General features: G+C 37.3%; 2 protein-coding genes across 2 annotated transcripts in view; both read right to left on the reverse strand.

Moving 5' to 3' along the window:
• LOC135780826 (uncharacterized) overlaps nt 1-8,509 on the reverse strand; it is a 114,147-nt gene extending 105,638 nt beyond the window's left edge. Inside the window, exons 1-2 of the mRNA XM_073813267.1 lie at nt 8,383-8,509; nt 4,644-5,348 (exon numbers count right to left, since the gene is read on the reverse strand). Of these exons, the coding sequence (XP_073669368.1) occupies nt 4,644-5,348; nt 8,383-8,404 (727 nt within the window). The 5' untranslated portion in view covers nt 8,405-8,509. The remainder of the gene's footprint in view (nt 1-4,643; nt 5,349-8,382) is intronic.
• A 413-nt stretch (nt 8,510-8,922) lies between these two features.
• LOC135780825 (L-fucose kinase-like) lies at nt 8,923-15,350 on the reverse strand (the record flags this gene model as incomplete). The annotated part of the gene is made up of 6 exons (XM_073813408.1): nt 8,923-11,397; nt 14,282-14,505; nt 14,584-14,683; nt 14,760-14,947; nt 15,026-15,145; nt 15,284-15,350. Coding segments are annotated over 6 exons (786 nt in total), but the record flags the coding sequence as incomplete, so codon positions are not given.
• Between the last annotated feature and the right edge of the window lie 264 nt (nt 15,351-15,614).

Below are 15,614 nucleotides of genomic sequence, written 5' to 3' on the forward strand. Positions count from 1 at the left end.
TAGGTCGTTTAAGCCTGGGAAGAAGGATGCTAGAGAGAGAAGATGAGAGAAAAAGGGGCGGCCTTGAGGCACGATTCTCATAGCTAAGCTGAGATACCCTAGTAAGCAAAGAAGGTCATGTTTGGAAATGTGCTGCACGGAGGTGAGATTTTGATTTGCATTAATTATTCTGTTGATTTTGTCTTTAGGCAGCGAGGCCTGACATCTCTGACAGGGTCGAGGGTAATTCCGAGAAAATCCAGTGAGGTAGCAGGTCTCTCGGTTTTTCGGGGGCGACGGAAACCCCTAACTTTGAGAAGAGATGGAGAGTGATTGATAGATGAGTGGCTGGGGGAGCGGATTTCGGGGAGACTATGAGGAAGTCGTCTAGTAGGTAAATGAGATAAGGGATGTCGTAATTGTTCACTAGAATCCAGCACAATGCTTCCGATAGGGTGCCAAATATTTTGGGGCTACTTTTGCAACCGAAAGTCAAACGAATGCAAAGTAATATTTATCTCGCCAGAGCACGCCAAAAGATGCCAAAAATCAGTGTTTATTGGCATGACCTTGACGGATGACGTGTTGTCGATTTTTGCTAACCAAGCGCCAGGACCAGCAAATTTAATTAGACTGATGTCTTGATCTACGTCATGATAATGAAGTGAGAATTCAGATAGGGGAATTAAGCTATTCACACTAGGAACGAAGCATTCGCGGGGGGCTGAAAGGTCGTTAATAATGTGATTATCTGGAGAATTTCCTCGTTGATGTGCCAATGGGGTTATTGTGATAGGTGAGGAATGGGGGGAATCGAAAGGGCCGATCATAAATTTAGATTCTACTTTTTTTTGTAGGAGGGAGTCTACAGAGTCAGTATCTGACCGGGCAGATTGCAAATTATTACAGATGAAGGTTGTGTCGTGCATGGTTTCAAGACCGGGGTCGAAACATTGCTGTAAACCTGAGGGAAGGAAATTGGTGAATTGTTTATTGGGGTGACATTGTAGATCAGTGGTCTCAAACTCCTGGCCCGCGGGCCATTTGCGGCCCGCCCTCCCCCTCTCTGCGGCCCGCACCTTTCAACAATATAACATATTCTGGCCCGCAGAAAGATTTTTATTCACTTTGTTTCATATTAATTTCATTTTTAATTTAAACGTTTAAGAGTTCGTTCACATGTCGCGTCTAACAACGCGCGTTAAAACGAGTCAAGGTGTTATTTACTTTGTAAAATGCTCGGAAGCGGAAGTTGCGTTCCGTGGCTAGTGTCGCGTCACCCGTTGTTACGCAGCCATGAGCCGTGCGCGCTCCTCATCTGAACCTCGCGTCAATCATATAATTGTCACCATGCGATCAGTTAATCTGGTCGGGACTTTGTAGTGTTTGTCCAGAGAAGATTTGTTACTTCCGGGTGAATATCAGCTGTTACTCAGAGAAGAGCTGCGGTGGGACTCACATCAACAGGTCACAACTTCTAATGGAGACACCGCATAATATGAGGCAGAGCCGTAGATGTAATGCAACACATAAACTACAGATAAGAAAAATTGCCATCAAAGTTCCCAGGTTAAAAGAGGAAAGATGAGGAGAAACATACAGAAGATAAAAGTATGTATACTGCTATATATTAATGAAGTATAATATATTTTTATGTAGCTTGCTATGCAATTACACCTAGCAGTATTATATTTTTTTTCTGTTTAACTAGCTTATGTAACATTGACTACCCATTCAGAAGTTTTAGGATCACTTTCACTTATTCATATTTTTCCACATATAATAGCTGTTAAGGATAGCACAGATGAACCCAATAGCGGACGATGAAGGGGTTAACAAAGGATTTTAATAATAAACAAGACAAAACAAAAGCCCACGAGGGGGTAAACACATTAAACATGAACTTGACAAGACTAAACTAGACTCACAACTAGACAGATTAACTAGACTAGACTTCTTTACTGGAATACACAATACTGGATCACACAGACCATACAAAATGAACCTGCACAGAAACAAGGACAAGAGAACATTATATACGAAAAACTAAACAAGATAACGAGGAGGGAACAGGTGATGGGAATAAGTAATAATTAACAATAAGCAGGGGGACGAGGGGGGCGGGGACATGACAAGACACCAGAGGCACATGCCACCGTAAACAAGGCATGAGCCTCCACATAAAGCCTGGGACTGCCAGAACTCTGCCACCATGACAAAATACAAATATAACACAAGACTTCAAGGCAGAGTCCTGACAAATTCATTAAAACTGTGGAATAACAAAGATGGAACATAATAAAGTCAATACTATGACTGTAAACAATCCAAAATAAATCAAAACACAAACACTTACTGATGGTAATTTTTTATAATAGTTTATAAATGTATACAGAAATGTTATTTGTTAGTTTAGTGCAAGGTTTTAATAGGCCTTAGTTATTAAAGAGTTATTAAAGGTTAAGAAATGTAAAATAAAGTATATTTAAAAGATAAAAACCACTGCTTTTATTAATGCTTTTTTAACCTTAAGATAGATCTGCGGCCCTCCGATTAACTCTTTCCCCGCCATTGACGAGATATCTCGTCAATTAAGAGAAAACGCTTCCCCGCCAATGACAAGATTTTCAGTCTTTCCGCAATACCGCTATTATCCACTAGGTGGCGCCCTTCCGCAACTTTTTAAAACCGGAAGTATTGCCCTATGGCAAGCGGCTGCATGTCCGTGTCTGTTTTAAAGATCGCTCTGAATGGGATCTCTATGAAAAGTCCGTCACAAAAATGGATTTATCTCTGCTTTTTGCTCAAAATATGGTGTTTTTGCAAAAACCTACCCATATTCAAAAGCTGATTGCAAAAGAACCACTAAAGGTAGGATGAAACGGTTTTTTTTGTTTGAAAGCAGAGGGTCTGTTCTTTCATTTGGTATATTGTATGTTTATATATTTAAAGAAGAACATTTTTTGGAAGGCATTAAACTTTGGTGAAAATCATGAAAAACGCTGGCGCTGGCAACTTTTTTTTAAAACGCTGGCGGTGAAAGAGTTAAATGTCAATCTCAGAAATGGCACCAAGCCAATTTGAGTTTGAGACCCCTGTTGTAGATCGTCTGCAAGAACAGAGACATTGATGGGAGAAGATAGATATTTTTAAGATTTTTATTGTTTTTTTTTTAAAGGATTTAAAAACTGGGCAAACTGGGCGGGCATGCGCACTGCCGCAAAACTTGCACACATGCAAATAGCGGCATCTTTGCCTGGTACAGCGAAAATCATTAAAATTATTGCAGACCTGGAGGCTGGTGGATGCAGAGAAGCAGCTTGAATTATTTGCAGGACCTGGGCGATCGAATCTGGACTGTGGCACATATGAAGTGGATTTGGCGAAGTCAGGGGGTACACGGGGGTTGGTGGTACTTTGTACTGACTTCGGCACTGAATAAATGTTTTACATTATTAGGATTACTGTGTGCGGACTTTTCTTCTCTGCATTTATCTATTTTTTGGAGTTACGCACCGGAGTTACCACTGTATTGGACTAGAGGCGCAGACGCCATCCCTTCACACGTGTTACTGTATTAGTGTCATGGGCTTGTCAGACCTTTTGTACTAAGTTAAGGTCTGAGTACATTTGGCAAGTCCATGACAGTACTATGTTCTGTGTGGGGACACGTGGAGGTATATTGTATATGTGACTTCCACGTGTTTCCACTGTCTTGTCGCTGTCATGGTCTTGCCAGACCTTAGTGTATGATTCAGGTCTGATTTCAGAGGGCAAGGTCATGGCAGCATTGTGTTTTGTGTGGGGACACGTGTTTCACATCATGTATTTGTGTAACGTGTTCCCAGTGTCTTGTCACTTTTACCCTACTCCCTTATGTACTCGTGTCTGACGTAATTAATTATGTTCACCGGTTCCCCATTGATGTGGTGTCTTTATTATGCCCTCTCGTTCTCTGTCGTGTGCTCATTCGTTCGTCTGAATTCAGTGTGTGTTGTCCCGTCTTCCGGAGCACCTGAATCATCTCTCTAAGTCTGTTTTGTTATTTTTGTATCCCGAGTTTGTTCCCCAGTTCTGTGTTCCATCACTACTGTTTATTTATCTGTTTTACCCCCACGTGGGTTTTTGTGTTTATTTAAATAAATCCTCAGTTTTATTTTATACATCATCTGTGTTTGGGTTCTCCCTTATTTGTATCGTGACAATTAGCTCATCTCACTGTTGTTAAACATTTCAACATAACATTACAACATTTTTTCAGTAGATTGTATTTCAGACGATTTTAGGGATTCTTGAGTTGGACCACCATCATATAGGACATAGATAGATAATGGGTCAATTCTGATTAAATGACTTTAAATAATAATAAATGTATTATATTGTCTATCACCTGTATAAGAGATTTTACATTTAAACCCTGAAAATCATGAGATTGTTAAAGAAAGATGTTTTATTTTTCTGCAGCTGGTAGTGCAAAATGTTCTCAGTCTATTTATTACAAACACCTCTACAAACAGCAGCTGATGAAAAGAGTTTTTGTTTCTGTTGTGACTTATTTAATTATTGTTAATCATGTTTGCAGCAGTTTTTATCATGTGTATATTTTCATGAATTTACTACTGAATATACTCAGTGTTTATATCATGACTGTGATGTTTACTCACTCATCTGTGATTTGATCATCTCTCTCTGTTTCTTCATCCTCTTCATTCGTTCTTCTGCTCTCTCTTCCTCTGCTCTCCTTCTGTCTTCCATCTTCTGTAAAATCTTTCTGTCCAATTCAAAATGGCATCCGTGGTTTTCAGTGACTGTCTCCTCTATCTTCTCCAGCAGATCTTTGATCTGAGTCTCATCACTTTTGTTGTTATTGTTGAGAAGATGATATCTGTTCCCACATTTCTCCACCAGCCACTGGAGATCCTCACCTTCACTCTCAATGTGTTTCTCTATAGTTGTGTCTCCTAGAAAGTCTCCATGAGTGAAGAGCACTATAGTGTGACTCCAGACTCTCTCACCCAGAAGATCAACATAACCCTCAAATACTTTTCTCTCAACATCTTTGCATCTGTAATCCACACGTATAACCAGAAGAACAATGTGAGGTCCTGGAGGACACAGAGACACACTGAGTAAAATCTCTTCTTTCAGTAACTCAGAGCTCAGATCAACAGGTTTATTTCTCCACCATCCAGGAGCTTCAATCACAGTGATGTGTCTGTCTGCTACTTCTCTCTGTCTCTTCACACACTGAGCAGATGTCTTCAAGTCAAACTCCTCTCTGTTCAGGATGATGTTTCCTGATGAACTCTTACCAGATCTTCTGTTCCCTATTAACACAATCCTCAGATCTGAGAGCTTCTGGGTGTCACCTGTTACCAATACACGAAACACTTATTTTAAATTATTTTGTACGAAGATGAACACATTACAGAATCTGTGATACAGTTGAAAAGGATAAACATGTAACTATTAAACTTCTTATTGCTGATTGGTTAATATAGTCTATATGATTTATTTACAGTAAAGCACAGATGACCTATTGTGTTTGGAGCGCAGTAAACAAGCTCATACACCCGTTTTATTTATAGGTGTTAAGCTATATATATATATATAGTTGCCCCCTCATTTTAAGATGGGACCCCCCAAAATAAAATTCTGGCTACGCCCCTGCTCTGTATACACCTATTAATACATGTGCAATGAAATTCTGGAGCAATGTACAAATCTATACATAAGTTGTATACACTAGAGGCACTGTACATGACTGTAAAATAGGGGTGCACTGATATATATCGGCCGATGATGCTTGCTATGCTTTCAGAATGAAATACGGTGAAATGCCGCTACATCCAAAAGCCAGAGGGCGCTCTTGAGCAGAAACTCAATATGCACTCCAGACGAAGAACCATACACATCCAGCTTTGCTTTTTGCTTTTTTGAATACATGTTATAAATGAGTCAAACTAACATTGATTTCAGACTTACTGATCAAAAGCCGTAGTACATGAAATAGCTGTGAGTAACATTGGCTGTACAATAGGGGATCATCACGCTTCCAGGTTTTGTGGGCGGGACTTGTCAACTTTGTGCATGTCCACTTCCGGCACAGTTAGGTTAGGTATCTTACATCCATGTTAGGCAGTGATGGAATGTAAGTTCACGAAGTACAAATACTTTGTTACTGTATTTAAGTAAATTTTCCACGTATTTGTACTTTAAGTAGAATCTATAGTGCATCCTTTTGACTTTTACTTTTTTACATTTTGCAACAAATTGTCTGTACTTTTACTTTACTACATTTCTACAACACCATCGTTCCTTTACGTATTTCTCAACTACTTTTCTGTTCAATCTGGACCAGAAGACCTGGCATTATGATCCCACAGAAGTGGACATGCACAAACATCGCTGAAAGCTGCTATGTATCAGCGTGATAATCCCCTATTCAGAATAGCCATTGGCCACGTATTATTGGTGTATTTCAGCATTTATCAGTGCAGCTCTACTCTACAATATAGAATTTTGACATGACAATATTCACAAGATAATATACAGTATACACACACTATACAGTTCCCAACGTACAACATTCATAGATGTAAACATCAGTGTTGGGGAAAGTTACTTTTAAAAGTAATGCATTACAATATTAAGTTACTTCCCAAAAAGTAACTAATTGCATTACTTAGTTACTTTTCATGGAAAGTAATACTTACGTTACTTTTGCATTACTTTTTCTTTCTTGGCTGAGGCTTGATCTCTTTCAGGCCTTGCAGTTGTTTTTTATGAAGTTCTGCATTCAGAAATTGCATATTTCCATCACAAAAATAGTCAAGCTCTGGCCTGCCATCTCCGTTTCTGACTCAAACTGTTCCCGCATTCTGAGTGCGTAATTCTATGCAACCATGTTCAGTTTAATTCAGTACATATATTTTTTTTTTATAAAATTAACTGAAAAAACTGAAAACTGAACAAGTCGAATGATTTTGAAAAAAGTAACTCAAATATTAATGTGTACATTTATAAAGTAATACGTTACTTTACTCGTTCCTTTAGAAAAGTAATATTATTACGTTATGCACCTTACTTGTAATGCATTACCCCCCTAACACTGGTAAACATTGTGTGCAATGAAACGCAAAGTGGCATGTGTTAGAATGGATATATGGGCATATGTATAACCTGTATATATTTCTTTGTTCTAACAAACACGAAGGAAAACATTTTGAGGATCATTTGTTAACAAACCGATTAGAGGCCCCATTGACTTCATTAATATCCTTTATTTCTACTATTGAAGTCAATGGGGCCTCTGATCTGCTTAGTTACAAACAATCCTGAAAATATCTTCTTTCATGTTCATCAGAAATGTATAAAGGTTTGTAACAACATGAGTGAGTAAATGATGACAGAATTTTTGGGTGAACTATCCCTTTAGGTGGGTTGATTGCTAGGGTCACTCACTATCAAGCAGAGGTTTTACTTTATACTTAAAAATATTTTTCAAGTATTTGTATTTTATCCGTTGTTGTATTTTATGCCAAAGCATATTATCATAATTTTATTCTATTACATTTCATAAATACACGTGTTTGTATTACATTTAATATTTAAGTACTACCCAAGTAAAAGTACACAATTTTAATGTAATTAGGTATTAAATAAATTTTGATATGCAATATTAAAGAATACACAGTATTATATTATATATATTATAATAAGTATTATAATTTATTATTATATTGTAATGCTAATCCGACATTTATTAGCTTTTGTGGTGATTACCATTTTCATTGTTTTTTTTTTAATTTACAGCACGAGCATATAAGCTAAAATATGCGTTTTGCGTAAAGAGGAGTACGTCACTTTACGGAATTAACGCGTTTAACACACAGGAAGCAGTTGTTTGAAAAACACGTGACAAATATGTAATATTACGTAATATTACAAAATACAACATGATCAAAACATGTCAAACTGAGGCTGAGCCAAATTAACTTTTGGCAAGACACTTTATTTCCCTAAACACCGAACGCGTGTTCTGTGTAAATGTTATTGTGTTATTATTTAGCGCTTGTGTTCTGGACTCGATTACCTGTACAGCTATGCTAAATTAAAGGTGTTGCCTATACTGAAGTGAATTTGATGTTTTAATGTCACTCTCTTAATGCATTAAGCACATATAGCCTACTCCCTACCATTTTATTCTTCATTTTCGTTAAAGTACCTTTAATATAATGTTATACGTTTATCAGTCAACTAGTCGTTATTTGCGTTTGCGTCATAGGAGAAAAACAAGCAATAGTGTCTGAGAGTGTCACCAACACCCGCCTAACTTTCTGATGTCGTGAATTACTTTTCATAAGTTAATGTTTCATAAATAAAACTAGAAGGATTTCTTACCTCCGGTTATTTTACTAGACATCTTTCCCTGTAGAAGTTTCAGATTAAATCTAGTTTCACTTACACTGCGTTTTTACTTTCAGTTTGTCAGTTTACATAACACAAAGACGCGTATGGGTGGAGTCGCTTTGTACAGGTACACAGAGTGTGTGTCTGGATAACATAAGATAACTTAAAACTGTGATATAATTTTTTATAATATAACGGAATTTGTATTCTGAATTAATGCCTTTAGCTCATATGCAGCAGTGGTTCTCAAACGTTTTCGCCGTAACCCAAACCATGACATAGTGCTGTTGGTTAGTAGCACTGATCTATATAAATGACTGGATTGCGCATGACGTCACACTTGTGAAGCCACCGCGCCGCCATGTTGGTATACCCAAACGTTCTATTAAATCAATGGACGTTATCAGATTTTAATGATAAATCACTTTACTCGTCTTCGTTTTTATATGTGAAGTTACCCTGTACATTATTACAACACAACGTCCTAAGCATGTAAACAGTTATTTACTGAAAGTTGTACATTTTGCGTTTTAATCAGTTATTTCTTTATTACAGTATCAGATCAGCAGACAGACCGCAACATATTTAGTATTAATGAGAATAAACGTGCTCATTCTGAAATCTAAATAAATAATCCTGCTTTGTACTGTATTTGCATGCATTGCAAATAACACCAGAATTAACAAGTAATTTACGTACACATATCTTAAAAATTAACCTTGTGTGATACGCTGAAAAGGGGGTACATTTTGATCATGATTTTGAATGAAAGTCAATTACGCCCTCTGCCGGTTGGGTATACCAAGATGGCCGCTCGAACTCTGCGCTGGCTTCACCTCACGCAGTTACGTCAAGCGTTCTATGCGCAATCCAGTCATTTATATAGATCAGTGGTTAGTAGCCATATTTTTCTAAGGTTTAGTTACACATATTTATATTAAATTAATGTATTTTTTAAATTGTGATAGATCTTGGGCATCCACTTTGAGAACCACTACTGTACACAGGGTGATATCATATAAATTGGGCCACTTTTTGGTTAATCGCCTGGGACACAAGCAAACTGTGTTTTTATGATTAATAAGGACTGATTTTAAGATTTTTGGGTTGAACTGATCTAATCAAATATAATTGTATAGGCATTACATGTTTTAAAACATTAGCTGCTCCTAATTTTTGAAATAGAAAGATTTGGTGAAAATGGGTCAGTCCGACTGCAAAGTAAAATAATAATTTCTGATAAAATATATTAATTATATTACATTTTATAATGTAACAGTGTAACATTGCATTTAAATGACATTAAAACATCAATTTGATTGTCGTTCATTATGTCCACAGCTATAAACACGCATCACATACAAACACATTTAGAAGATAAAATGTGGAAAGTGTTTGTCATAAATGCAACAATATTAATAAATTAATAATATAAAGAAATGTAATAACACAAATAAACTCAACTGGGTGGCCCAATTTAAATTAAATTAATGGCCAATTTTACCTTAACACATTCAGGTAAATTGGGGCAGTTACTAAAAACGCTTTTTTTTATAAATAAAAATTTCAATAATTGAGCTAAATCAGCATCCCACAGAGGCCATAAAGACATGGATTAAGACTATTTTCTTCTTAATGTGCATTTTTTTTTCATTGATTTACCAACCTTATTATTGAGAAGTAAGAGATTGGATATATCAGCCCCCCCCCCAGCAACCTCACCTCAGCCTCAGACCAATAAAATAATTTGCTATAAGTCAAGTACAAAATTCTTTCCAGTCATTGGTTGGTAACTTTGTAAGAAATAAGACACTCAAACCTTAAGTGGCCCATTTTACCTGATGCCCAGTTTACCTGATATTCCAGGACATACCAGCAGACTTAAAAAGATAGGCTACAGATATACTGCAGCATTTTTGTGATATAGTTGTCTAAAAAGTCGTACAATTTTTCAAGGTAGCTGAGTGCATAGGCCTACTTAAAAAAAGGTGTCAGTGCGTGTTTATCAGGGGTAAGGACAGAGACCGGCTTCAGTTTAATTGACGGCCGTCACAGGCACAGCCGCTTAATAACAGTGTTTTCTGCTTTCCTCTAAACCATTGGATAAAAGCCAGGCTTCCAACTTGTTTTTATATTTGGATGTGTTTGGCTTCAAGTGTCGCTGCAAAAACCACAAGAGCGATTTAAAGGTGCTCTAAGCGAATTCACGCGTTTTAGACCATAAAACATTTTTTGTTTCATACAGCAAACATCTCCTCACTATCTGCTTGCTGCCTGTCCGCCAATCAAACTGTAAAAAAACGCGATCTCTGTAGACAGCCCAGGCTCCACAAACTGCAATAACAACAAAGTGGCCAAACCTACCATCAGAAACGATAACAAAGTGTTCTAGCCAATAAACGACAAGAAGGATTTGGGGGTGGGGGTTAGGCGCATTCATGAAAGCACGGAAGGGAGGGGGAGGAGTTAGCTACGCTCCGTTTGTTTGAAAACAGTTAAAACATCAACAAAAAGTAACGTCACATAGATTTGCTTAGAGCACCTTTAAGAAATCATGCATAAAGGTCTGCTTTTAACTCGCTCTCGCGGTTGTACTATGATGTTGCCTGTCGGTTCTTGATGAAGTCGAACACATCTATTTGTGTGAGCGAGTTAACTAAAACAAAAACACTATGTGAAAACAACATGCAAAAACATCTTATGGCCTTTTCTTTCACATTTCTTAACATTTTTAAAATAGTATTGTGCAATGTTAAAATCTTGTTTATTTATATTTTTGTTAATAAATGTTAAAATTTATATAAACAATCCTTATGAAATAAGAACATTTAATATTTACATAGGCACAGATAAGTGTGCGCGTGTGTGTGTGTGTGTGTGTGCGCGCGCGTGCGTGAATCAGATTTGGAGTTGTAAATGTCAGTCAGGATGTTCAGAGCTCTTCTGAATGAAGGAGATCCCATCCATATCTAACTCCACTGAATGAACACTGAATGAACCAATGCCCTGTAAACACAACAAAACTGTGCATTAAATTTATTACAGTTGACATTTTTACAATGAAGGTTAAAGGGACGTACACTCCACTTTTTTTTAAATATACACATTTTCCAGCTCCTCTAGAGTTAAACATTCGATTTTTACAGTTTTGGAATCCATTCAGCTGATCTCCGGGTCTGACGCTACCATTTTTAGCATAGCTCAGAACAATCTATGAATCTGTTTAGACCATTAGCATCATGCTAAAAATAATCTAAGAGTTTTGATATTTTTCCTATTTAAAACTTGACTCTTCTGTAGTTACATTGTGTACTAAGACCGACGGAAAATTAAAAGTTGTGATTTTCTAGGCAGATATGGCTAGGAACTATACTCTCATTCTGGCATTATAATTAAGGACTTTGCTGCTGTAACATGGCTGCAGGAGGCGCAATGATATTACACAGTGCCAGAAAATAGTCCTGCCATGCAGGGACGTGCACAGACATTTTGAGGGGCAGGGGCTCAAGCGAAATAAAGGGCACTTCTCATAATTATGTATATTTTTTTCTTTTTTTTAAAACAAAAAGTATATATATTAACGCAATTCTGACTTTCTTTTTTTAAAAAAATATTTAAAAAGTTAATTAATTTTATCTTCCTCAAACTCACGCAATTGTTTAATTTTCAAAAGATGTCTTCAAAATAATCAGTTCACACAGACACCATGGTCTCCTTAGTAGTCTAGGTTTATAGAGCAGGAAAGGAAGCCATTACACAATGTGCATGTTTTGAAAACATTAAATTACACATTAATTAAAAATTTGTTAAAATGCTAAAAACAAAGTTGTGACTGCTGAGTTAGCGCTACATGCCAATAAATGCTATATCATATGCTAGCATTTAGCTGATTAGTTGTTACTCAAAATGTATTTTTGTCTGATAAGGGCTCAAAATATAAGGTCTGTTTACTAATTTGAGCTTCTGGCATGAGCCCTATATTCATATCCCTTTCAAATAGGGCAAAAATAGACCATTTATTTAAAATGTCAAATTCTAGGGTTGTAAATGGACATGTAAAAACTTTCTGGATAATTTTTGCACTTAATAAAGCAACATACCTTCTATGTAATTGTCAAAGAACAATTTAACATATTATGACAACACATCCTATGGCACCTTTAATCTTAGGTTTCATATTTATTAGGGTTACACATGTCAGAAACAACAAATATAGATTAGGCCTATTTTATTTGTATTTTATATTTTACTTTTTTGTGAAAATTCAGACTGGGCAAGTAAAATACTGAACCATCAGATTTCTTCCCAATCTACTCCAGCACTCCAGTATAACACATTATACTTATTTAACAGCCATTACAAAAAAACGCAAACAAAAAAAGCTTACTACTGCAGTTAGCAATTATTTTATTGTTTGTGCTTTCTTATTTTATGAGCAGTCTGTTTAAACTACAAGTTTACAAGTTTGCAACTCTTCAGATTAATATGTGATTGCCATGGAAAACAATGTCCCTGAATCGTTATGTGTAACAACGTGTCCCATATTTTGTGCATAAAACTGTTAATATAAGAATGCTTTCTTCCTCACACACTAACCGGTAGCTGCCTGCATAATCAAGCACATGATCGCGCCTCGTTCAGGGCAGGCTGAGCTTTGGTGCATGAAGCGCGAATGATGCAGCACGCGTGTAGACAAACCAATCATAAAGCGAAGTAAGTTAGAGAGGCGGGACTAAGGAAAGATAAAGCCAATCATATTAGCGATGTGAATTTTGTAGGCGGGACTCATCTGTTAACCGTTTGTGTGCCACAAATAGCGCTATTTTTCTTTATAAAAGAGTTTAAATCTCATTTAAATGATTCCTGAATAAATTCATGTTCAATTAAATAAGCAACAAGTAAAAAACACAAGAAACAGACAGACATCAGTTGTTATATGAATAAAGATCATATTATTATAATTTTTTTTAAAAGCACCCCAGAAAAAAAGGGCACTTTCCCCTCAGGAATAAAAAGGGCAGGTGCTCAAGCCCCCTTTTATGTCTATGTGTGCACGTGCCTGCTGCCATGGAAAGTTAATAAGGGCACTATTTTCGGCTGCTGCGTTATATCAATGCGAAGGCTCCTTCACATACAAATCATGTAAGTGGGGTCTGAAATTGTCATCGTAGGTGCATGTCCACTGTGAGAGACATAATCTAAAAAAATTCAAAAAATCATGATTTTTTTAACTATTTATTTGTATGATACAGCTGCAAATAAGTATTTGAACACCTGAGAAAGTAAATGTTAATATTTGGCTACTGTACCAAATATTAACATTTACTTTCTCAGGTGTTCAAATACTTATTTGCAGCTGTATCATACAAATAAATAGTTATACATACATAGTTATATATACAGTTATATATACAAATAAATCATATATTATGATTTCTGGATTTTTTTTAGATTATGTCTCTCACAGTGGACCTGCACCTACGATGACAATTTCAGACCCCTCCATGATTTCTAAGTGGGAAAACTGCAGGGTGTTCAAATACTTATTTTCCTCACTGTATTTAGCAAATTAAAGGTCATTGTTTTATTATTATAAATTAGTTTTAGTGGTGTGAAATAATATTATTGCTGCAATATTGTGTGTGTTGTGTTGTGCTTTTTCAGTACTAGAATGTGGTTGTCACTCCCATAAATTAGTGAAACGTGTGTGTACAGAACAGGATTAAACACTAAAAATTAAAATCGATACCCAAATTTAGCTGCAGTGTGAACGAGACCAAAGTCTACAATCATTTTCTTATCAATTCTCTAGTTTTGCATGAACTAACATTTGTGGAGACTGCTGCACTCGTATCTACACAAACTATTAATTCATAAACCATTTTCTCACCTGTATTTTACTGAGAACGTCTCTCACTTTTTCCTTCTGTTGAGGGTCACGTGTGAGTAAGAAGAGAAATCCTCCTCCTCCTGCTCCTGCAAGACTCTGTCCTAAGATCAGAGGTTGAAGTTTATTCATCATCATCCTCACAGCTGCCGGCTCACAGCCTGGAGCCATCAGCTTCTTCTGCTGCCAGTATCTGTCCATACATAAACCCAGTCTGGAGAGAGACCCTGAGAGAAACACATTAGAAGTACAGTGAAAAAGATTTACCATTGAATGAGTTTAAAATAAAGTTTTTTTAAACTGACCCTGTCTGCATGCTTCAGCACACTCTTCTGCATTGATCACCAGCTGCTCTGTGTTCTGGACGATGGAGGGTAATCGTGCGTACCAGCTGCGCACCACATCCTGCACAAACACAATTACCCTTAATGAATAAACAGCAGCATGATGAAAGTGTACATGAACGATCGGACGCTCGTACCTGCAGCAGGTTTCGTGCTAAACGCGTCTTTCCAGTGTAAACCAGAAGGAGATGTTGCTGTAGGACAGACGTGAAGTCTTGAGAGAGAGACAGCTGTTCAACTTCAACTCTCAGAGGTAACTGAGCTGCTGATCGAGCGACCTTCACTCCTCCAAACAAACCACCAACCTGATCCTGCCATCCACCACCTACAACACGAAACAAATTCAAGGTGAACTTCCTGCACCACGAGTTTAGCATCTCATCATCATCATAACATCTCATACCAGTGGTGAGTATCTGCTCCAGGTAAAGAACATCATGAATGAGAGACGTTGTGTCGTAGCTTCGTCCTGTACTTCTGTACACTGCAGCAAAAGCTGCGCCTGCCAGGATACTGCTGGTGCCTACAAACACACAAAACACATTACTGAACTCTAAATATTTTGTCTTTAATATGCAGCTTTGGATGGAATGGATTGGGACAAGACCCAGCTAATTTCCACAAAACTTAAGTAAAGATCTGAGATGTATAATTTACTGACCGAGACCAGAACCATGTGGTAGTGCAGACCAGCTGCGCAGCTCCAGTCCTCCACCCCAGCGCTTGAAATACTGCAGTCGGGTTCTCCGCTGGTGCTGACCAACAGCAGATGAGGTTCAGGAATTCGTCGAACTTTGGCACCAATCGGCCGTTTGCCATCCAACCTTTACGGCCACATTAACCACCACTCCACCATGTTCAAACGCAATAGGAGGAGTGTCACTCCAACCACCTGGTAAAATATTCAAACACATTTACACCACAGAGTACCCCAGGTTTTGTGGAGAAACAAGTAGCTCTCTAAAATTGTAATGTCCCCTTGCTTTAATAAA

This window comes from Paramisgurnus dabryanus, chromosome 23 (assembly GCF_030506205.2).
Source record: "Paramisgurnus dabryanus chromosome 23, PD_genome_1.1, whole genome shotgun sequence".
Lineage (NCBI taxonomy): Eukaryota > Metazoa > Chordata > Actinopteri > Cypriniformes > Cobitidae > Paramisgurnus > Paramisgurnus dabryanus.